Source organism: Labrus mixtus, chromosome 9 (assembly GCF_963584025.1).
Source record: "Labrus mixtus chromosome 9, fLabMix1.1, whole genome shotgun sequence".
In the NCBI taxonomy this organism is placed as follows: domain Eukaryota; kingdom Metazoa; phylum Chordata; class Actinopteri; order Labriformes; family Labridae; genus Labrus; species Labrus mixtus.
The window spans coordinates 13,113,054-13,135,708 of NC_083620.1; the positions used below are offsets into that span (position 1 = coordinate 13,113,054).

A 22,655-nucleotide genomic window follows, 5' to 3' on the forward strand; every position below is an offset into this window, starting at 1 on the left:
TTATCATGAACATATGATTTATTACATTATCTTATATCTGCATTTATTTTACACCTATGTCTTGGAATTGCCCATTTTCCCTCTGTGTTCTGTAATACAGAGATCAGGGTTTGAACCGACCCTCAAACAAAGTGATTTGAAAATAAAATCATCATAACATGGTAAGATGTGTTTTTTTTTAGTATTTCATACGCACTTGTAAATGGGCATGGCGATGTGTTCCATAAAGCTTATCTGGAGTTCTGGGATGTACGCTTTCTCTCTGTCCATCATCTCGCTGGGCCTGTTCCCCATGGCTTTTTCCTGAACACGCACAGAAACAAATAGCACACACACACACACACACACACACACACACACACACACACACACACACACACACACACACACACAATACAGATAGACATAATGACATGAGCAATGACCTCATTGTTGTGTGAAATGACACAAACTTGAGCCACTGGTTTTACAAGATCACATGTCATTTCACAGCCAGCATACAGTGACACATACCAGATCGCCTTGAGAGAAGAACTCTTTATAGATCAGCTCCTGTGGACACAGAGGCACACATCTGTATTGTTCATTTAGTTACACATTTATACTGCAGCTGCACTGAACAAGTCCCATACAGCTTTATTTGACATTACACTATCGCAAATATGTCAGGTATACTGAGTACATTTAGTGTAATAGATGATTTTACTTTAATCCCATAATAAACCAACTGAGACGATGTGAGCCAGACCTCTAAACAAGCAGAAATGCTTATTTGGTGAGAGTAGGGAATAAAGTGCATTTTCTGTAGGTGTTAGGTGTTTGGAGATTTAGAGGGTAGTATTTAGCACAGGGGTCAGGGGCCTGGTGGTGAAAAAGGGGTCAAACCGAGATTAAACATAATCCTAAAATGGAGCGCAGTTTCACAGAATAGAATACAATAGGATATAGACTGAAGGGTTGTTTCCAATTGTATAGGAAAGCATCTCATAAGCTTTATTGTCCCAGAAAAGGGAATAGTTTTACTGTACAATCAAACAGAATCAGAAATTGTTCGGAATTCAAATGAGGTGCTGCACTTTGAAGAAGTACATATATAAAGAGAAAGGGCAGACCTTAACTACATTACATGTATCAAACTTTTGTTTGTTTGTTTGGTAGTGCAGAGAGTTAGACGTTTATAACAACCTCCATTCATTTCACAGCTTTACTTCTGCATGTGCTCTGCACTTATTAATATCAATTCTTGTTCACATTAAAAGGATAATTGGTCTTACACAGAGTCATTAACAAAAATAATTGCATTAAAGTACATGATTAAGATCAATGCACTCATTCATATATTGTTACGTGCTTGTTGTAACTGTTATTCCCTAAATCTAATGCGTTTTTTTGATGTGATGAGATATGGATGAAGGTTCATAATTAAATCTAATGAACATACATCTTACATATTAGGGATTTTTTTAAAACACTTCATAAAAATGATAGACTTTTGTTTGAACTGACAGCAATCTTGCGTGTGGTTTTCCAGCCCTTGGTTTGGTCTGACAGGTCACATGATGTCATCAGCAGGCACAGCAGCATGGTGCGGTGGTTACGACTTTTTGGGTTGTATCCATCTGAAACAAACACACAAAAAACACACAAAAAAACAACAACTCCTGATTAGGTTGTGATAAATGAGAAAACTATATTGTAGCTTTTTGGAAGATCTGAGGAAAACCCCTTGAGAACAACTTAATAATTTGGACCTGATTAATACGTCCCCTGTACCCCAAATAGATAGATTTTGATGATCAGAAGCCACAGCTGTGTGAGAGGTTAAGGCAGTTTGTGCATCAGGTTAGGAAAAGTTCTGATTCAGCTTGACTTTAACTTGCATATGTTCAGTGTGTTTTGTTGAAATATTCTCCAGCCATGATTGACAAGTTGCACACTGTGGTGCGAAGCAGTGGGTAACTCGGAAGCTTTAATGTCCTTGGACTACTTGAGCTGCACAAAATTGATTCCACTGAGGAGACATCCACTCAGGATGACTTATAATTGGTTCCATTCAGGCGTAACAAACCGCTGGCCAGGAGGTTATAGCCAATTATATTACATAAGAGTGCAAAAAGCAACTGTATCCTCTAAACAGTAAATAGTCCAATGAGAGCATAGGATGATGAAGAGTGTCACTGATGAATACTGCAGGTTTGACCTTAAATGTCTGCAAAATAAGTCACGCAATGAAAATGTAGTCTGTATGAGTCTTTTGTTAAATAGCAACAGGGGAGGACATTGGTTTATACTTTTACAGCCTATTTGACAAGTTAGTTATTATAGAAAATGAACCAAAAAATACACAAGCTATACAAATGTACCAGTTATTTATCCACAATGATACAAAAAAATTGCTGATTTTTTTATGGATCTTTTGGGTTGCATGTTTTAATTAAGTGTAATCCGTCTGATCTAATCAAAGAAGAAATACATGTTTGTTTTAGTGTGATTAATCTTTGTCATCATCTGAATCAAGCCTCTCTTTTCTTTTTAAGTTTGAGTATAAAAGAAGAGATGTATGAACTAGCGGGACGTACCATCAGCCATCTTCTGCAGGTCCTTGAAAATGCGAAGGTGGTGAGCCAGGTCTGTTGCCAGAATGATGTCTCTAATCAAGTCCAGTACTCGCTGATAGTCCTTTAAAAACAGTCAAATAACTTGAGCTTGCAAAATACAGAAGCGTAGTCATGAGAATGTAGTCATGTGTGAAGGTCATATTTTAAATCGTACCTTCCTGGAGAACTTCTCAAAGATGTTGCAGCCAAATGTGTTCAGGATGGCGATGGCCTGGGCAAAGTGATGTCTCTGTAGAGGTAAACAAAGCATGATAGGGAAATAATTGAGTCCATTTGAAAATGTTGGTTTTGAAGGCATGTTGAGTGAAAAAGTCCTCTATCATCAGTTTTGGCCAGTAGGTGTCACTCTAGGTGTCAAAATAAATTATAAGCTCACATACTGAGGTTCATTTACTTTAATTGAAACATTAAACTCTTAAAGGTAGATAGCATAATAACTTATTAGAAATCAGCTTGTAATGAAAAAGTAGTGTGCCATCTTTATGTGCTTTAACATGTCATCAGGAAAATCACCACTTTAACTATAACTTCAGCATTTCTAATGTTTTCACCAACAATTGCACATTACAAAGTTTGTAAATTAAAAAGTAATGGCAGAGTTTTTTGAGAATGAATTCTTCCCTCTTCTAGATAACTTCCCTGTGAGCTCCCCCACATCCCTGTGATGTGATGTAAGTGGCTGTGAGTTTACCTCCATCACAGAGCCCTCAGAGCTGTACAGAGCAGCCAGCACAGATTGCTGAAAATAGAAAGAGACAAAGGAAATAGAGTCCTGTCAGTGTACACATTGTATTGACTCAAATGAAACCTCCTTTTATGAAATGCACTTTGTCCTCTTTAACTTTACTTGTCTGCTTTAATATGAATCCACATTAGAAAGAGCATAACACAGGAGATAAGATGAAAACCCTTGTTGCATAATGACAGTGAGAATGTGTGTGTGGATGTATGTGTGTGTCATTTAGGCACTGGAGGATTATGCATGATGACAGCGGAGCAGAGCAACATGCTTCCAATAACACTGACAAGCAGTGTCTCTGTGGGAAAAATGGAGTGCATTACAAACTGTGTTATCACTATGAGACACCTGGAGCCTAGATTTCATTGACATCCAGGCTCCTTTTGGAGCATCTGAAAGTCAGATTTGAGTTTGCATATTTAAAGTCAAGGTGAAGCGCTGCTCTATTGCACTCTACGTGTTCAGGAGGTTTAATGTTTTCAGCCTCTAGGAGAACATGAAATGTCCTCTCACCGAGGCGACTTGGAAAGAATTGTTGGTGCCACGGTGATCCAGGTCATGGCACATACAGGAGACAAAGAGAGCTAAAATCTCTATATCCCTAGAAAGAGAGGAGAGAGCAGAGAAAAAGAATGGGAACACGCTAACTTTTAATCATTTGAGTGACGGGAACGTTCAATTTATTAGGTTTTTCAAATTGAAACCATTAAAAGTAGTTTGATAGTTACTCGAGGTAGTTGGTCAGCCCTAGGTTTTTGTAGAGCAGGTAGCAGAAGTGTGACACAGAGAAGGCATGGGTCCAGTTGTGGTAAGGAGGGTCCCTGTAGCCTTTCTTCACCATCAGACAGAACCTGACAGTTAAGCAACAATACAATTAACATCTGCGACACAGATAGCAACTAGTGACACAGTGCGGCCATGCAATTGAGCTTATTTACTATTGCATATGTTTGAGTGAAAAACGTGTTTTTAAAAATGTCACTATCATAATGTTGATGCAGTACTGATGGAGTAGCAACAGACCATGTCCCAGATTAAAGCTACAGTGTGGAAATTATTGTTTTTGTTGTTCTTGGGTACACCTGTGGAAAATACGGTACCTCTCCTTGTCTGATCCTGTCCTGTGACTGCTTAGGAAGTATTCCTTTAATTAAAGGAATCTCCATGGTGACAGTTAAACATTTATGTCAAACCCTTATTTGAATCTTTTGGTAGGATAATGCGAATAGTAGTTTAAGCAGCATGCAGTTAAGCTCCTCATCTTACACAGACTATATAATCTATATAAAAATAGATTTCTTCTGGCTATTGGTTTCATTTGCTTTGGAGGTCATGTGATGCATCAGTATTGATCTCAGTCTCTGTCATAACAAAGTTTCAAACTTCTTTTTTACTTAAGGGTTTATCCAAAACAAATTCCTGCACTGCTGATCATCTCGGCACAAACGTTCTGTTGATGACATCTCTCTTTCTAAAGTTTAAGGGTCTTGAGCTCTTATAATCAACTGATGTGGAAATTAAAATTAATAAGCCCCAAAAGCACTCAGAAGCTGTGTTCGGCTTCTCTCTTGAAGGCAGTTGCCAATAATGGAATCAGACTATTAAAGAGGATTATTAATAAGGGTAAATGAACAAAAAAAAAAGTGAAGTACCCTTAAATCCTAAAGTAAAAAAAATATACTCCTGATCAATTATCCTAACTATTGCACCGTACTTGAAAGAACCAGGAGGACACACATACACACAGTCTAACATTCAGTATTATGCATTGAGGGAGTTGTCAGACCTGGCGAGAGTGTGCAGGTCGATTTTGTACGTGTTGATGAAGCCCATGTCTTCAAACATGCTGAGGATGCCCTGTGGACACACGACAGAATCACCTGTTATTAGTTTTCATTGTGTGTGTGTGTGTGTGTGTGTGTGTGTGTGTGTGTGTGTGTGTGTGTGTGTGTGTGTGTGTGTCTCTTTCTCTCTAATCCTCCATCTCTCACCAAAGGCGTGGTGTCATCCAGCAGCGAGCGCGGTGTGTATGTGAACTCAGCAAAGCAAGGGTGGATCTCTTTCACAGGTTGGATCCCCGTCACCAGCAGCTTACACACCTCTTCCTCTGACACCTGCAACGTACACATACTGAATCATATTGAGTGAAAAATATTGACAGTGTCAGTAAACACAACATGTCTGTGTGCAAGAGTGTGTGAGATGAACAGATAAGGATTTACCTTCATATGGTACATCATCATTTCATTGGCAAGGTGGGATCTGAACTGAGCTTCATGGACCTTCTTGTAGAGCAGAGACTGGAGAAATAAACAACGTATTTATTATCATCATTATTATTGTCATAGATACCTGGCTACTAGATGCAGTGGCAGGAAAGACAAAGTCTCTGTAATGCAACATGTTGTGACACTATCTCCCAAAAAAATAGAAACAAATCTCATCTCAAACTTTGTCTTGTTGAGATTAAAAATGTATTTTCAAAGAGTGTCCTGGCCGAGACAGGAAGCAGCAAAGTCCAAAATTTACAACGAACATGAGCAGCTATAAATGCAAACATTATACAAGACTATATACATACGTGACAATTTAGCGTTAGAAATAACAAGTGGAACCAGCAAACATTTGTCCAAACCCCTAACCCTCCAAGGTAGAATATTCACATCCAGATGTGCCTGACATCTAGTCATTTTATATCACTTTCAAAGCATTTAATGATACAAATTATTAAAGATCTAGCTCCTCCTTTATGTTAATCTACCTGTGTCCAGAACACTCAGGACAAAAGTTAACAAGTCAAACTGAATAATGTATATGTTGAGGTATATGAGGTATAGGCTTTCAACAGATCTCAACACACTGAACACCACAAGTAAGCACAGATAAATAATGCATTTGGTCATCTTAAATGACTAATGAGATGCTTAGAGGGAAATTATTTTTCCAATCAAGTATGGTTATAGTTTGTCGATAGCTATCGAATACCTGCAGTTATGCAAAGGTCAAACACTACAAGTGCTTCCCTACATGAAGGTGAGTCAGAAGTGTTGATTAAAATGGCCTCACAGCTATACTTTGTGACGTTCTGAATAAGCTGGAAGTGTCTTTCTTTCTCTTTTCTTCTTGTGTTTCTTGAACATCTACTGCACTTCTTGTGCACAATTTGCAAAACAATCTTTTGCAATCATGTATTATCATTTTAAAAAACCCAGCACATAATCTATTCATGAATGAATTTCATGTTTACATTTTTTTAGGTAACTCAAATCAACTGCATAACAGCCGGAGGGCCTTGTTACAGGGGAGAGAATCATTCCAGTTACACAGAGTGAACCAATTTGAATCAATATTTTAACTACGATAAAAAGGCGGCTGCAATATTCTGAAACTTTTTCCATAAAATGTCTTTAAAAATATATATATACTTGTTTCAGATTGTGATTTGCAAACATGAAAGGCATGAAAATCTTACATTTTTCATAAAATGTGGTGAAGCCCTCTCTCTCTTACAAATATCAAGCCTTCTATCCGAGCTGCATTCACAACAGCACTGCTGAATGTGTGTTAATGGATTTGCAGCAGTCATATACGATGCCTATGAACTCCTCCATAAAAGCCACTCAGTCCCATCAAAGGTTGAATCTCAAAATTTCCCCCGAGACTTTTTTTTCTCCTCTGCCTTTTTCGCTCCAGCTGAACTGATTCCACTTTTCCAGACAGGATCGATGTCTCTTAGAGCTCTAACCACAGACCTACCACACTATTTTCAGGAGGAAGAGACTCCTAATGATGGATGTACGTTACATGCTGTATTTTATTCCTCTCTGCGGAGTCCAATTAAAATAATGACTATAAAGGAGCACGCAGAGGTTATAATACATAGCATTTTTTGGGAGATATGTTTGAAATAAAGCTGAGTTAATGAGCATTTAGAGTGCATAAAGATGAATGTGCACATTAAGAAATGCATGCTTTATGCTGCTGATAGAAATAAAATAAGAAGTTTTGAAGCTGTTTCTATCATAAAGTGTGAAGTTGGTAATTCACAACTGATTATGTTTGGCTAGCAATTGTGTGCAACTTAAATCATTGTTTTACTACTTCCAATGTTGTGATGACAGCAATTAATACGTTATGGAGATTCAGCATACTGCTGCAAGTAAAATGTAAAGTTTACAGAGATTCAGTTCTACTTTAATTGGGAGGATAGACTTACGTGGGCGATGCTGATCCCACAATAGATGGAGAAAGCTGTGGCCAGGTCTTCGTCAAAGCGGTTAAACCACGGCCCGTTCATTTTATTCACCAACTCAGCGACCCCGATCACCTCTGGAAGAAGAAGGATTTGAAGAAAGAGGAAGAGGACAGGAAGGAGAGGAGAGAGGAGAGGATAGATGGAATGAGGGAGGGAGGGAGAGAAAGTTGATGATGAAGAAAAATGGAAGATGAGAGTCAAGGACGAGAAAATGAGGCACGTAATTCCAACAATCGGAGGTGCAAGACAGACTCTGAATGAAATAGGTCTGCGGACTGCAATTAATTTCACACTGCAGCTGAACCTAATTGCACATTAAAAAAATCTAAATTGAAACTTCAGACAGTTTGTGATGTAGAGAAATGCTTTGATACAGCACGCTAACATTTGGCTGTGAAGGAGGTGATGTTTCTTTGTATCTCTGTGTTATTATGAGAAGCTGAATAATGCCCATTTTTATATTATCAGTAGCATAGCGGTGCCATTGTGGGACAATATAAATATAACAAACTTATTTATGAATGATTTATTGTAAAATATTGTTTATTTATCTAAGTTCTTGTGTTTTACTGTTTTATAATTTCTTTCATTGCAGTGCAGTAGTCTCCAAATTCTGTTTGGTATTTGTTCTGTCTATTAGGCTTGTTGGTCACTTGTAGAGCACTTTGAGTTACACTAACAGAGCCTGACTATTAAAAGTACTCTACACAGGGCACTGGTGGCGCAGTGGATGGTGCGTGTGCCCCATGTATGGAGGCTATAGTCCTCAAAGTGGGCAGCCCAGGTTCAAATCCAGCCTGTGGCTCCTTTCCCACATATCATTCCCCACTCGCTCTCCCTGATTTCCAGCTCTATTCACTGTCCTATCTCTCCATTAGAGGCACAAAAAGCCCAAAAATAAATCTAAAAAAAAAAGAAGTACTCCACATATTCAATTCAATCAGGAAATTCAACAGTTTATGACTGCTTGTGGATTTATTTTGTGTGTGTAGATGTCTTTGTTGGTACCGTTGTTCTCGTCTTTGATGGGGAAGCAGAGGATGTTGCGCGTCCTGAAGCCTGTGCTGTCGTCCACCCCACGGTAGAATAGCGGGTGGGAGTAGGCGTCCTTAATGTTCAAGATCTGACCAGTAGTGGCTACGTGACCTGCAATGCCCTGGTCTGCTGGAATACGGAACTCCTTCTGCTCGACACACAAACACACACATTTGCTTATGTTATTTGGTGACACTCATTTTTAAAGCTATTGCTTGAATTGATTGTTGACAGTGGATTCAGATTGAAAAGTAAAGCGAGCAGAAAATAAATTGACTGGAGCGCAGGTCTCGGCCGCTCAAGTGGTTCCCTTCTGGGTCTCAAGCACTGCTGATTGCTTTGTAACCTTCCTCATTCTAGTCTGATTAAGGACCTTTGTTGATGTCATTTCCTGTTTCTCTCTGCCTACATCTTCTGTCTGTCAACTTGTCAAAAAGGCATGAAGTTTCTACAAGAGGTCACATGAGAGACACAGCATGCACCTTAATATTATGGAAAACAAGCAGCACAAACAGGTTAAAAGCGTGCTTGTCTAATGTACCTCTTCATCACTGACCACGCCCCCATCAAACACCTTCGCCACCAACTCATGACTGACACGATCCAGCAGGAACACAGAACAGCTGAAAAAGGAACACAGAAAAACCGATTCAGAGAGACAATATAGAACAGAGCATGGAAGGGAAAATGAGAGTGTTTAAACTAATTTCATCTCATTTCATAATCTTAATTAAAATGCAACAAGTCAGTCAGGAGCAAATTGCCAAGTAAGCCTTTAAAAATGGAGATAAAGACACACACACACACACACACACATACACACACACAGTCTCTTTCAAACACACGTTGAAAAATCCCTTTGAAGAAGAATCTGAGGGCTTACATCTCTGCATCACTGAGGTTCCTGGCCTCCACTATAATTTCCTGTAACAGCACCGACACGTCATCTGAAAGAATTAGAGTGAGAGAGAGAGAGAGGGGGATGAGAGAGGAAATAAAGCAAAAGGAAATTAAAGGAATACAGCAATAAGCCCATGAAGACAGAAACACAGATCACACAGTGAGCGTCAGTGGATCAGCTGTACATGCTGATAAGAGCTTTTGTAATCAAGTCAGTCAAGCGACCTGTACAGTGAGAGGCAATTTGTTCTACCAGCAGATCAATTCTTTGTGCCCACATCCTGATGAACCATCAATGACTTCTTCTACTGTTGGTGCTCACTGTTAGATAAGAATCCACCTTGTAATAATAGGATAGAGAGGTGGAGCCATCGTTTTTAATGCCCTTCTGATTTTATGGTTACGATCTGGTCTGTAAGCACCTTTGGTTTGCTAATTTCCTATTCAATTATGTGCGCCATTTGTTTCACTTGGCGGTCACTTAAATCACGAAACATTAACACAAATTGAACTACCATGTCCTTTTCTCCACAGAGACGGACAGACAGACAGACAGACAGACAGACAGACAGAGGAGGAAATCTTACCTAAGTGTGTGAAGAGATTCTTGGCCACTTGTAAGAGCGCCTATGTGGAGAAACAGTGCAAAAAGGTCTTCAAAAGGAAGCTTCATGTACAGTATATTTATGGAAGTGATGCAGAGTGCATGTGCGAGTGTGTTTGTGTTCTCATGTGCAGTACCTGGCACTCCACTTTCAGTTTCTGTTCTTTTTGGAAGGCCAAAGTTGATGTGAGGACCGTTGAAGTGTAGCAGAAACAGTGCTGGATTGCATGCTCATCTGCCTCTGTGTGTCTGCAGCGAGGAAGTCACAAACACATACAAAGACACAGAAACACACACACACACACACACACACACACACACATAGACACATACACACACATTATAAATGTGTCAGGAAATTATTCTGCAACTTTTTACATAATTGATTATTTATTTTTTCCGAGCACAATACCCGTCCATTCTCCAGTTCTAGCTTCTTAAATATGAGTATTTGCTTCTTTAAATATTTAATGTAATTGCTCACTAAATATCTTTGGGTGGTGGGTCAGTTACAACCAGACATGACCTTGGTGTTTAGGATGCTGACCCTTTTTTTGACAATTTTTAAATGACTTTTTCAGATAATTCAGTGTATTAATTCAAGAACTGCTCTTATAGTAAATACTCAACTTTCTGAGAGAAATATTTGCTATCTAGGCTGAACTATTAACAGTCCACTCATTATGACATTTTATAGATGTAATTAAAGTATTTATTTGAAAATAAATATGTCATATACACATTTTAAATACAAAACTGAAGCAATAAAGCACTAGTGATGTTACTGTTGTTACTGCAAATACTATTTGATTAAGGCCTAAGTATATAAGAACTTCTATTGGTACAATTTTTTAAATATTGAACCATTCATGTATTATTTAGAGAAGTTATCAGTTCCTTGATTGATTGAAAAATACCTTAATTGAGCCCTTTAAAGAAAAGTGAGCTCTATAGTTATTATGTAAAAACTAGAATAGTTTTAAAGTGAATCTAGGGGAAAGTATCTATCATATGTCTAAATGATTGGAAACAGAAGCACACTCTGGCTTCCTGCAGGTGCTGAATGTGTCCATCACTCTCCTTTAAAATTAAATGATGCCATAACTTGACAGCATTAAGCTGCCAAATGAAGACAGATGAATTAAATTATCCGCACTGACTTCAGTCATGCCAGTAATTGCCTGCAGTTACCCCTCACTGCCTATAGAGGGCAGTGGCACATTATTGTGCGGATGCGAGGAGTTGTGTGTAGCTCAAGGGGTTTACGGTTCTGAGCTTAGACTTCCAGGTATCCTCGCAAAAGAAGGCAGGATTTTGACCAGGCTTGGGAAAGGCGTGGGAAACTCAGTTAAAGGGCATTTATGTTCACTCTCCCACCAGAGGAACAAATCCTCTATGAAATGTAGCAGGGAATTCAGAAATATGAGTCAAGCTGGAGAATAATGCTTCAAAGTACCAGCTAGTTATTTGCAGTGACAAAATAAAATGGTCTCCTTATTTGCAGCTGAAATGGAAATCAGCAGGTGTCCATTTCCTAGGACCTGAAGTTAGATACACACAGAAATAATTAACTATTTCCACACAGAAAATGGCATTTATCAAGAACACATTTATTATTGTATGACCCCGAAATAACTGGCTGCTGTTTTCAAAGCTACAGACTAAAAAAGACCCTTGCAGTCCTCAGTAACACATAGCATAACAATGCTGACTTATTTTTTTACATAAAACTCCATCAAGTGTATTTTCTGCAGCTATTGCAAGTGTTACATGCCTGCTTAACTTTATGGTTTGTATATCATCTAAAGAATCTTCTACTTATTGTTCTAACACCAAACTGTGCTGTGTCAAGAAGCTCTTTGCATGAAGCGAGATTCAATTGGGAATGTGAGTTTTTGTCTTCTGGCAACAACAATGACTTATGCACCTGTTACTCACATCACAATCTGTGTTTGTTCATGCACCTGCTTCGTAGGCTAGGTATCACTTTGAGGAGGCCAGACAGAGAGGAGAAATAAAATAACATGCACATGAATATGCAATCCTTCTGACAGGGGATCTTATGTTTGCGATATGTGTCTCTACTAAAACTGTGATCACTGTGCTTGGAGCAAAAGAGAGATTTATCACATCTTAAGCACAGTTGCAACAATAATCCGGCTGCTGTTACCATGGTAATGAGATGCCAGCTCTGTCATCATTGCAACTCGCAGAGGGCGAAATTATAGGACGTGATCCCAAATAGAAAGAGAGAGAGCGAGAATGAGAGAGCATGCAAAGCAGATGGATTATATTTGAGAGAAAGAGTGTGTGTAAAATCAGTGTGTGCGTAGTGTGTGTGTGTAATTTGTGTTTCGGAAAAAAAAGGGGTAAAATACACTAATCTCCATGCAAGTGACCATGATTGGAGACCCACACTGCCTCAACAGAAGATGGGGATAGATAGATAGATAGCAGTTTTTTAAACAAATACATAGGCACAGATGCAGCAGGAGAGAATTTTAACATTCATCAGTAAATCTGTGTTCAGGTAATATTAGCATTGACCTTGGCAACAAACACGCACACACACACACACACACACACACACACACACACACACACACACACACACACACACACACACACACACACACACACGCCAATAGATGGTGCCAAACTTTGCATCCAAGCCATCAGCTGCTAGAATTCTTGACCTGACTCGAGATCATCACATAGCCATCTGCATGGTCACACGCGTACACACACACACACACACACACACACACGCACACACACACACACAGATTGGCCGATTTGACACAGGGTACAAAGCCTTCCATGGTGGAGCGAGTGGCACATCCTGCTGGTTAGCAGCAGCTTTCACGAGAAACAGCAGCTCACTCTCCGCTGCTCTAAACTCTACAAATCTCCGCCAGCGACTGCCAAGCTCAACCAATCAGGTTATCCATCCCAACATTACTGTAAGCTGCTGCCAGATAAATCTTTGAATCTAGCATGAGTCAGAAGGATTTAAGAAAAGCCAAATCATCTTCACACTGACATTCCAGAATTTTAAACACACTTCAGCATTAAGTCATCTTTGGCATAGATAAAAAATGAATTCAACTGGATGTGCAAAAAACGAATCAGGAAACAAAGTACTGTATGAGCACAGTGTTTTATAAACATACCTCTGCCCGCCCTGCTTGTTGAAGGCACACGCTAGCGCCACCACCTGACCGGTAGCCCTGCTGACCACTGGTACACACAGCATGGAGGAAATCTCACAGCCCAGCATACTGGACAGCTGCCTTCGCTCCTCCTATGAGGAAGAAAGGCAGGAAAACCTGTTCAGTACAAAAACAGTATAAAAAGACTTATAGGCACTACAGATAGATAAGAAATAAATAAATAGTTTCCTTACAGCACTGATGTCCTGCAGAGTGATAGACTTCTTCTTCTCTACAACCTGTCCGAAGCGTCCAAACATCAGCTGAACGGAAGAGACAGGGAAAGAGATAAAGAGAAAATTGAGGGAGGTAAAGAAAAACACTGTAATGAGTGCGAGAGAAAATAAGAAAGTAGAACGGTTGAAAGAATATATATCTTTACATTAATTCTCTTCGAGTGGTCTATTACCTCCCTTGTTAGATTAGCACAAATTGCCCCATCTGAAACGTGTTTTTTTGTGTGTCACAATATCTCTACACACCAACTACTATCAAGATTTCACACATCATTAAACCCTGAGTAGACAGTATATTCTCTCCATAATGGAAAGGCCGTTAAAAATGCTATGTCTGCACTACGAGCAGGGATACAGGAGACTTAAAGCAACCCAGAGGAAGTGATTCTGCCCAAATTTCTTAATTACAACCCCTGCCAGGGATTATGAAAGATTACATGTGGGAGGTTTGCTCTATAGTGTCAGTCAAAGAAAGCAACACACAGGGTGACAACACTTAAACTTGTTAGAAACTACAAAAAACCTCCTTGCATTCTTTTTAGCGTACCACTTTATGGCCCCTAGTGTGAGAAACACAAGTGGTTGCATGAAGGAATCATGAAACAAGTAAAGGAATAAAACAAATGGGCTGATTACATGACAGGGGAAAAGTAACACAAACTGACATAATGAAGGTATGAGGGTGTAAGTTGGCCTCACCGGGAAGCTGATCTCCTCCTCCAGGACTTTGTCTCCAACTACCTAAAGATGACAGATCGCGAAGGCCAGGGTTATTCCATTGTACATTTCCATTGGACCTTTTGGTGAATGAACCATTACTGAAATACCTGGCAGAAAAGCTGATGGTTGTCCTCGGACACTAGCAGCAAACAACAGCACTGCGAGTGAGTCTGCTGCTGGAGCTGAAGAAGAACACAACACAGAATCAGTCTTGTTGTACTTTTACTAAGATTTATCTTCATCACTCAGTCAGATTGGTTTTTACAGCTTCAATTTAAAGGTTGCTTGGAGCAACGTCGAGGTGTGAAGAAGTGGACAGTGGAAAATAACTGGAGCGAGGTTGGGGGCTAAAAATCCCAATCTCATCTCAATCATTTCCCTGCAGGGGTGTAAACCAACACTTAGCATAAAACACATTACTGTTAATTACATTAAACACAAATTAACTAGCTCATGTAATACAATCTGGAACCCATTTCAAAGTTTTCCCGCTTTAACCTGAGATACTTATTCAACTATATTTGAAAAAAGTTAATAATCATATATTCCTTTAAGGGCGTGGGTTTATAATAATTTCTTAATGTGTGACCATATCGTCAAAATATAATTTTTTGTTGTAAATAACAGAAACCTGCTCTAATTTTACCTCAAGATCAATGTGTTTCTATAAATGCGAAGAATTCTCTCATAATAAATCATTAAAATTCAAAACATCATGTAGGTGTTGGTGTGTGTATGAATCCCTCTCTGTGAATAGTGTCAAGACTAAATTTGAAGGTGTGTGTATGTTCACTTTCTCTACTGCTGTGCTCAGTAAGACCTGCAGAAGACCACAGATAGTTATAGGAGCGGCGTTTCCTCGCATGACATTCTTCTCTGTAATCCAAAGAGCTGGATGGAGAACAAGCAGGATGGGGATAAACACCAGGCGCTGCCAAAACACTCCCCACCCCAACACACACACACACACACACACACAGACACACACACACACACACACACACACACACACACACACACACACACACACACACACACACACACACACACACACAGAGCTTAGACATCCATACACGTAAAGCATGTCGCTGCCCTCATATAATAATAAGCTCTTCAACCCCATTTTCCCAAATGTACTTAATCCCATAAGAGCCGCCCCAAGCTCTTCACACCAAACTGATGATTCTTCACAAGCAACAATCTCTAGCTCCTCTTCCTCCCTCCCTAGTCTTCTACTCCTCCTCCTCCTGCCCCCACCCTTTTCCAACAATAAATAGGCGAAAAAAATCATGTTGGATTCAAAAATATATCCTAAAACGCCTGCAGCCTTTTTCACCGCCACGTCTTTTCTCCCTGCTCATCTTCAGATGCAGGAAAAATAGTGCAGATTCAAGGTTTAAAGATGTTTACATGCGGCCTGCACTAGTGCAGGGTTGTTGTTTGACCTCACTGCACAGCATGTGTAGCACAGGTGCAGGGGCCGTTCTGATGTGTGATGATTGTTTTAATTTGACACATTTCAACATGAATTCTTAATGTAGCAGTATGCTGTACAACATGTTTCCCAAAGACTCTATCTCCAGTCGGACACTGATGATTAACAGACCACTGAGTGAATAATTAAGTTTCTGATGTTGAAAGAAGACAAAGTAGAAAATGAAGGGAGGAACAAGAGAGAGGCAGACACTACATGCTGATTAAACAAGAATCCCTTTAGTTAAGTCATTCATTAAAAAGAGTCAACAGTTTTTGTGTTTGGTTTTTGAAAAATTAAAAACATTTGTTCCACAGACTCTCTCTTATGAATGAGAAAAATAATGAGCTGTAGTGATATAAGAGAACAGATATGCTCAAAATAAATTATTTAGTACTCACAATGGTTTATAGACTCATAAACTGCAGATCACATCACAAATATCTTATCATTTGGTCTATAAAATGCATTAAGATTTCATTTTAAGATGGATCACAAACAGACAATTTAATCAGATATTCCTTCCAACTGAGACACTGGCACCAATAAAAACGTAATGTGCCTGATGTTTCATGTTAGGAAAAACACAGACCCTATTTCCTGCTCCATCAAAATACTGCAGAGAAAACACAAAACATGTCCTTCATGCAAGTAGGATCAAAAAAGGCTCTCGTTCTCAAGTATGTGCACAAACCCATAAGACTGCTCTGAAGCTCTGTTGGACTCAGGTTTTGTCCCTTTGATGCCGTTTAACCTTCAACTCTCGCTCCTCTATTCCATTATACCGCTTTCTATCTTCCATTTTCTTTATCTATGAATAATTCCATATATTTACATTGTTGTCAGATTTTCTGCACATGTAGCTCACTTACAGATTGTATTTATACATATATCCAGAGAGAGAGAGTGAGGAAGAGGCTGTGGAGATGAAGATAAAACGCCTCAGGTATGGGTAATGACAGGTCGAGGGGAAGAGGTCACTTGGAAGGATTTCATACTTTGTATGTACAGTACGTCTTTAGCTCTGTGTCCGTGTGTGTGAAGGAGTGTGATGAGTGATCTCAACCACTTACATAATTGATGACTTTGAGCTGGAGAGAGGCTGCATCAAGGTCAAAGAGCTCACCTAAAAGAGAAAAAGGGGAGAGAGGAAGTGAGTGATGGGGGGGGGGGGGGGGGGGGGGGGGGGAGAAGAGAGCAGCGAGGGCACATTGTCGTTAAGGAAGACAGAGAATGCAGAGCATGTACACATGTGGACAGAAAGCAATCCATGGAGGGATGCATTGAGACAGCGAGGTCGGAGAAGGGTGAACAGGAACTAGCTAACAGAGGGACTAATAATCAAGAAAAGACAAGGGATGAGGGCTGCGTGGACTGCAGATGAATCCAGAAGCAAAAAGCTGGATGAGGAGGCAGAGAGACAAGGCAGAGGAGACTGAAGGCAGCTCATGTTTGCTGAGAGATAACAGGGAGTAAAGAACATCATTGTATATGTGTGTGTGCACAGGAGCGGTATTAGCAAGTTCACTTCCATTATGCATGAGATTTTAAACTGTGTTTTTGCTAAGTGTTATTACACAGGAGTTGTCACACTTTCCTCATGCCACTGACAGAGTCCATCATTTATATTCATAGAGCTTTTTATCCAGATGGGCTACCCCTATTAACATACCTCACCTCACATACGCCTTGATGTGTGTGTGTGTGTGTGTGTGTGTGTGTGTGTGTGTGTGTGTGTGTGTGTGTGCATACCACAGAGTTGTAGGATGTTACGGTCCAGCTCGCAGTAGTCCTGGTCTGAGACGTTGAGGTTTAGCAGTGCATTGTGGGACTGTATGGGAGAGGGGCTGGGAGGGGGCCTCTGGTAGGACGACTGAACAGCCCGGACTCGCACACACGCCACTGACGCCTTGACATCATCCAAGTGAGCAGAAACGAGGGGAGAAAAAAAAATCATCCAACCAGATACTATTAAATTTGATCAACTTTTATTGAATGCTTTTTACAAAAATGAATAGTAACCTCTCCATATCTCACACAAGATCAATCTCTGATTATGAGACTGTTAAGTTAGTTTATAAGCTTAATTCTTTTTTTTTTTACAAGGTGAAGCATTATTTACTGGCTGGCTGGCCATCTATAAAAAACATTATTCTATTGGTTAATACACATAGATAACATCTTGTAGAGTAAATACAGGTTGTGTTTACTGCTTGTGTAAAACTCCCTGATGGTGGCCCTGTGCCAACATGTGTTGGTTAAACAAAGAGCGAGTTCTTACAGAAACTGCCAAACTTTTTTTAAACATAATGTGACCAAAAATAGTTGGAAAAAGAGAGCTTACATGTTTTTCTAGCATGTTGAGATGCACTTCATCCTGATCAGAGAGTGGACTACAGCCAACCTGCAAAACACACACACACACACACACACACACACACACACACACACACACACACACACACACACACACACACACGCAGTTCATTTAAGTAAACTGTCCATTAGCTTGACCGTGGAAGGCTTTGCAGTCTTTGTTGGGGTCGATTAAATTCTGAATGTTGAATTACACTGGATGAAGCCATGTATGTCAGGTGGCATAATATCACATTTTTATAGAAGAGGAGGTTATAACACAGTCAGTGGTTAGTACTTCCTCCATAATAGAAAACACATCTACTGCGGCTCTAGGTCCATTGCTTCAAGGACTCACCAGTAAGACTGCGATGGCTTTGTTCCTCTCCTGGTCCAGGATGGGAATGACAACAGCTAAAAGAAACAAAAGAAAAAGAAGATTCATAATACGTGTTGGATGATGCGGACAAAAATTACTCATGGTCCTTTCATCCCCATCATTTAATTTTACATCTGTGTACTTCTGTCTCGCTCTTCGTCCTATTTGTTCTTTCTCAGTGTTGTAACACTGTCAGAAAAAAAGAATGCATGGAAATGACCAAGAAAATAAACAAACCTAATTTCCTAGGAAAACACTGTTTATTCTTCTCTTTCATTTATTATTCTACTAGAACTCGAGCAGAGAGCGACAGCAGATCTTTGTGGACACAGTAAGTTTCCTGCATGTGAGGACAGCCGATAAACAAACAAACTGACTGATGTGTTTACCACGGTGGTAAACAAACTTTCGTTTTCTGCAGCATCATTAAAGGTTCAGTAGAATTTATTGATCCACAGAGTGCAGAGCCGTTATGCATGTGTACCTGAGAATGTCTCTCTGATTACTTTTTATGTCCAGGTTGAGGTTCTTCTCTCAATTCCACTTCATATAAAAAACATTAATTTAAAAAGGAATGCAGTCTATTCATCTACTGATTTCAATTTCTCCCTTTTTCCTCATCACAGACCTGTCATTGCTTTTTTTTTTCTGGATCTGTTCCAATTCCACTTCCCACACAGCACTATACCTCTCCCCCTACAATCATCATCTCTTGTTCGCTACTTCTCTCCCAACCTCCTTTGGTTTGTTTTTTTGTCTCCCACGTTCTCCCATTTCTCTGCTCCTCTGCAAGCACACGCTCACACATCCTCAAACACACTCAGTTGTTGGTCCATTTTGTCTGTACACAAGCATCATTCACACACTGCAGCAGAAGCAAAGACATATTTTTGGAAACTACACACACCTCTTCTGTGCGCTGGTAACGGCGCAGCCAAGCAGATTCTGTATTTCTCCGGCAGTTCGGGCAGCGGGAGGCCGGCACACTGACATCGCTTCAACTGTTCCACAATACTCCTGAGAAACAGAAACGTGATGAGCTTGAGTTGTTTGAGAATAATAATCACCTCAAGGACATTAGTCTGACTGGGAAACAGACTGAGACGTCTCTTAGACATTGGGGAGACAGAAGAGGGGATTTGTGAGACAATTGGAGAAAATGGAAAAAAACAGCCTCAGCAGAAACAGACACAGCCGTCTTATTGACACCTACCAAAACATGCCTGAATAACACCATTATTCAGTGGAAAATTATATGATATCAATACAGCCAATTTTTGTGCGTCTGTGCATGTGCTGGATACTTGTGAAGCCCTGGATGAAGGTCTGTGTGTGTGATATCTACAGTATTACAAAGGGCAGCTTTCTAATGTTAAAATATGAGACAAGGATTTCTTTGTTCTGGACAGACTACTGCCAACAGACACAAAAACCACATACATCAATACACACACATGCACGAGACACACACGCTCAGAAGAGTGACTTCACATTTCATTAAGCACACACTTACAAGGAATACAGAAACATAGGGCAAAAAGAAAGAGAATGTTTTAATGCATAAAGACAGGTGAATTCATGATCTATGTGCTTCACATATTAATCACCTGAACCCTTTAGCAGCTACACACACACACACACACACACACACACATACACACACACACACACACACACACACACACACATAACAGCAGTCACTCTATTACATGCTCGCAAAGCCTGAAATCCCCTCTAACCATTGCAGCCAAGCCTCTATGTGGTACATTGATTTAAAAGTGTCCATTTATTTCTGCTCACAGGGGAATAGTCTGAAAACCTTCCTGTCGTAGTTTACAATAGTGGCTAATACAACTTGGCCTGTGTGTAATGTCTTGGTTCAAAACGGCAGTCCCTGCAAGAACATATTATAGTGAGCCCAACAAATAGAAATAAAACAACTTGGGGCATTTGGAAAATACTGTTATTAAGTATTTCTACCCACATATGACATGGCTATTAGATACAAAGATCAAGGTTTGAATGTATGGCTCAAGCTGAAAGACATGTCGGTAAAAGCTTTGTGTTGTGGGCGGTGTGTTTACAGTGCTCCGGTGGCCGGTGACAACAGCTAGTAGTGACAATAACAGTCTCCAAGATGGAAATTAAAATATATACAGTAGATGTGTGTGTAGGTGTTGAGTTTGCACTCATAAAAATCAGCATGTGATTAATGGATGAGGGGGATGGGAATGACTTTGTCCCCTCGCTTGAACCTCTACTATGATGAGCTCCATTAGCCCTAACTGCTTAACCATCATTAAGAATCACTGCAGTGCCTATAACAGCTAATGGTGTGATAATGCGCCAGAGCATTTAATAAACGTAATACTTAACTCTACATCATTATGTATTTATTAAGATATATTGTATGCAATATGGTATTTGTACTATTTAACCCACTGTATGAGGTTTTGCAGATGACAGACAACATAAACAACATGGTCAGCTCTGAGTTTCTGCACTTATTAGCAGCTCTATTAAGGATTTTTTTTAAGTCTTTGTGCCTGTCCATATGTTTGATCATCTGTGTGTTCATAATGTATGAGCATATTTTAAGCTGTTGATTTAGTGTTAGCAGTTTGCTGTGTTGTTATTGTTTGGGGAACGAGAACAAAAAAGACACACTTTTTCTCTGCATCAGTCAGTGGACCACCTACAGTTGTTGTTTTGTGCCGTAGCTGTGGTTATGAGCATTAGCCAAAGAGCGCACACACTCAGGTCATTTGCTGAAGTATGCATTCATTATTCTTATTATTTCCAGGTGATGAACAGCACATTTAAATCTACATGGTAAGTCGGATAGTTAGCTACTTATGTGATATGTCATTTGGTTGATGGAAAATGAAAGAAAGCAAGGATTTAAATCCAAAATGCCAATCAATCAATCTGTTCACAAGAAGAGCAGGTCTAGATTGTACTCTTTAATATATTATTTACAAAGACCCAACAATAATCAACCATGAGCGTTTAGCAAAGTGACAGTGGAAAGGAAAAACTGCCTTTTTAACAGGCAGAAAATTGAGCAGAACCAGACTCGTGTTGAACAGCCGTCTGGCCAGCTGAGACTGCGTTGGGCTTACAGTAGATAATGGGATAGAGGGAGAGACAGAAAGCGAGAGAGGCAGAGAGATTTATCACTGTTTTCTGTACTTCTTAAAACCTTGGACTGCTTGTCTTTCTTTTGCAGTACTTCTAACAATACCAAGTCCAGCTAGGAGGCTTTAGTTATCTTGTACGCAACAAATAGTTAGAGAAAAACGTTTATGAAAGCTGTGTTGGCTGAACTTATTTGTCAGTGTGCGATTGTGTGCGTGTGTGTGTGTGTCAAGGTCCAGTTAATGCGCTTGTATGTATTAGAGAGTGGGCTGGAACGAGGCTCAAACAAAGTGGCCTTCTGCCTCTCAGATGGGTTCACTGAGTGTGTGTGGGTGTTTATGCTTGTTAGAGAGAGTGTGTGTGTGTGTTTGTGAGCCAAGGTCTTGATAACAGGCTTATATAAGCAGGTGAATTGGTAGGAGAAAAGTAACAAAGTGCCCTGTAGCTCTTTTAATATCCCCGGTACCTCTAGCCTGCAGCCCTGACAAATGTATGTATGAGCAGGTGTTTGTGTCCGTGTGCGTGTGTGTGTGTGCAAAAATGTGGTCTTGGCTCTACGTGTGTATTTTATGTCCGTGTAAGCATGTTAGTGTGTAATTCTGTGGTTTTGTGACATTAGGTGTTGGAATAGGCCTCTTGTCTGACAAACAGACAGTTTCATCTATAATGTATTGTTGGTTTTTGCCGGTGCGCAGGCCGTAGTTGCAGTCGCACACACCAGGATTGTAGAGCTTCAGAGAGCACTTAAGAGAGAAGAGTATTGCCATGTCTCGCCGAGGGACCCCCGGGTGCTGTCACCTCGGCTATTAGCTGTGCAACGCTTCCACAGGGGGAGAGCGATTGAAGGTGAGAGAGTAAAAGAGGAGCGGCCAGGAGGGAAAGGGGACGGGGGGACGGGGGGGGGGGACGGGAGAGAGAGAAGGGGGAGAAGAGAGACCAGAACACAGCAGGCCGAGTCTGTCATGGCTCTTTGGGGACAGAGCAGGTTAA

At 40.1% G+C, this 22,655-nt stretch overlaps 1 protein-coding gene across 2 annotated transcripts in view; it reads right to left on the reverse strand.

Annotated features, from left to right (window-relative positions):
- Positions 1–22,655, reverse strand: part of LOC132980289 (cGMP-dependent 3',5'-cyclic phosphodiesterase) — a 145,380-nt gene that overhangs the window by 3,619 nt on the left and 119,106 nt on the right. For both annotated transcript variants that reach the window (XM_061046338.1, XM_061046339.1), the window contains exons 5-30: positions 19,435–19,544; positions 18,507–18,562; positions 18,138–18,197; positions 17,546–17,702; positions 16,867–16,919; positions 14,427–14,501; positions 14,299–14,340; positions 13,558–13,626; positions 13,325–13,455; positions 10,289–10,400; positions 10,135–10,174; positions 9,531–9,594; positions 9,189–9,270; positions 8,621–8,795; positions 7,574–7,686; positions 5,580–5,657; positions 5,349–5,471; positions 5,144–5,214; positions 4,086–4,208; positions 3,871–3,958; positions 3,310–3,357; positions 2,773–2,847; positions 2,580–2,679; positions 1,507–1,619; positions 514–552; positions 197–303 (exon numbers count right to left, since the gene is read on the reverse strand). In XM_061046338.1, the coding sequence (XP_060902321.1) occupies positions 197–303; positions 514–552; positions 1,507–1,619; positions 2,580–2,679; positions 2,773–2,847; positions 3,310–3,357; positions 3,871–3,958; positions 4,086–4,208; positions 5,144–5,214; positions 5,349–5,471; positions 5,580–5,657; positions 7,574–7,686; positions 8,621–8,795; positions 9,189–9,270; positions 9,531–9,594; positions 10,135–10,174; positions 10,289–10,400; positions 13,325–13,455; positions 13,558–13,626; positions 14,299–14,340; positions 14,427–14,501; positions 16,867–16,919; positions 17,546–17,702; positions 18,138–18,197; positions 18,507–18,562; positions 19,435–19,544 (2,304 nt within the window). The remainder of the gene's footprint in view (positions 1–196; positions 304–513; positions 553–1,506; positions 1,620–2,579; positions 2,680–2,772; positions 2,848–3,309; positions 3,358–3,870; positions 3,959–4,085; positions 4,209–5,143; positions 5,215–5,348; positions 5,472–5,579; positions 5,658–7,573; positions 7,687–8,620; positions 8,796–9,188; positions 9,271–9,530; positions 9,595–10,134; positions 10,175–10,288; positions 10,401–13,324; positions 13,456–13,557; positions 13,627–14,298; positions 14,341–14,426; positions 14,502–16,866; positions 16,920–17,545; positions 17,703–18,137; positions 18,198–18,506; positions 18,563–19,434; positions 19,545–22,655) is intronic.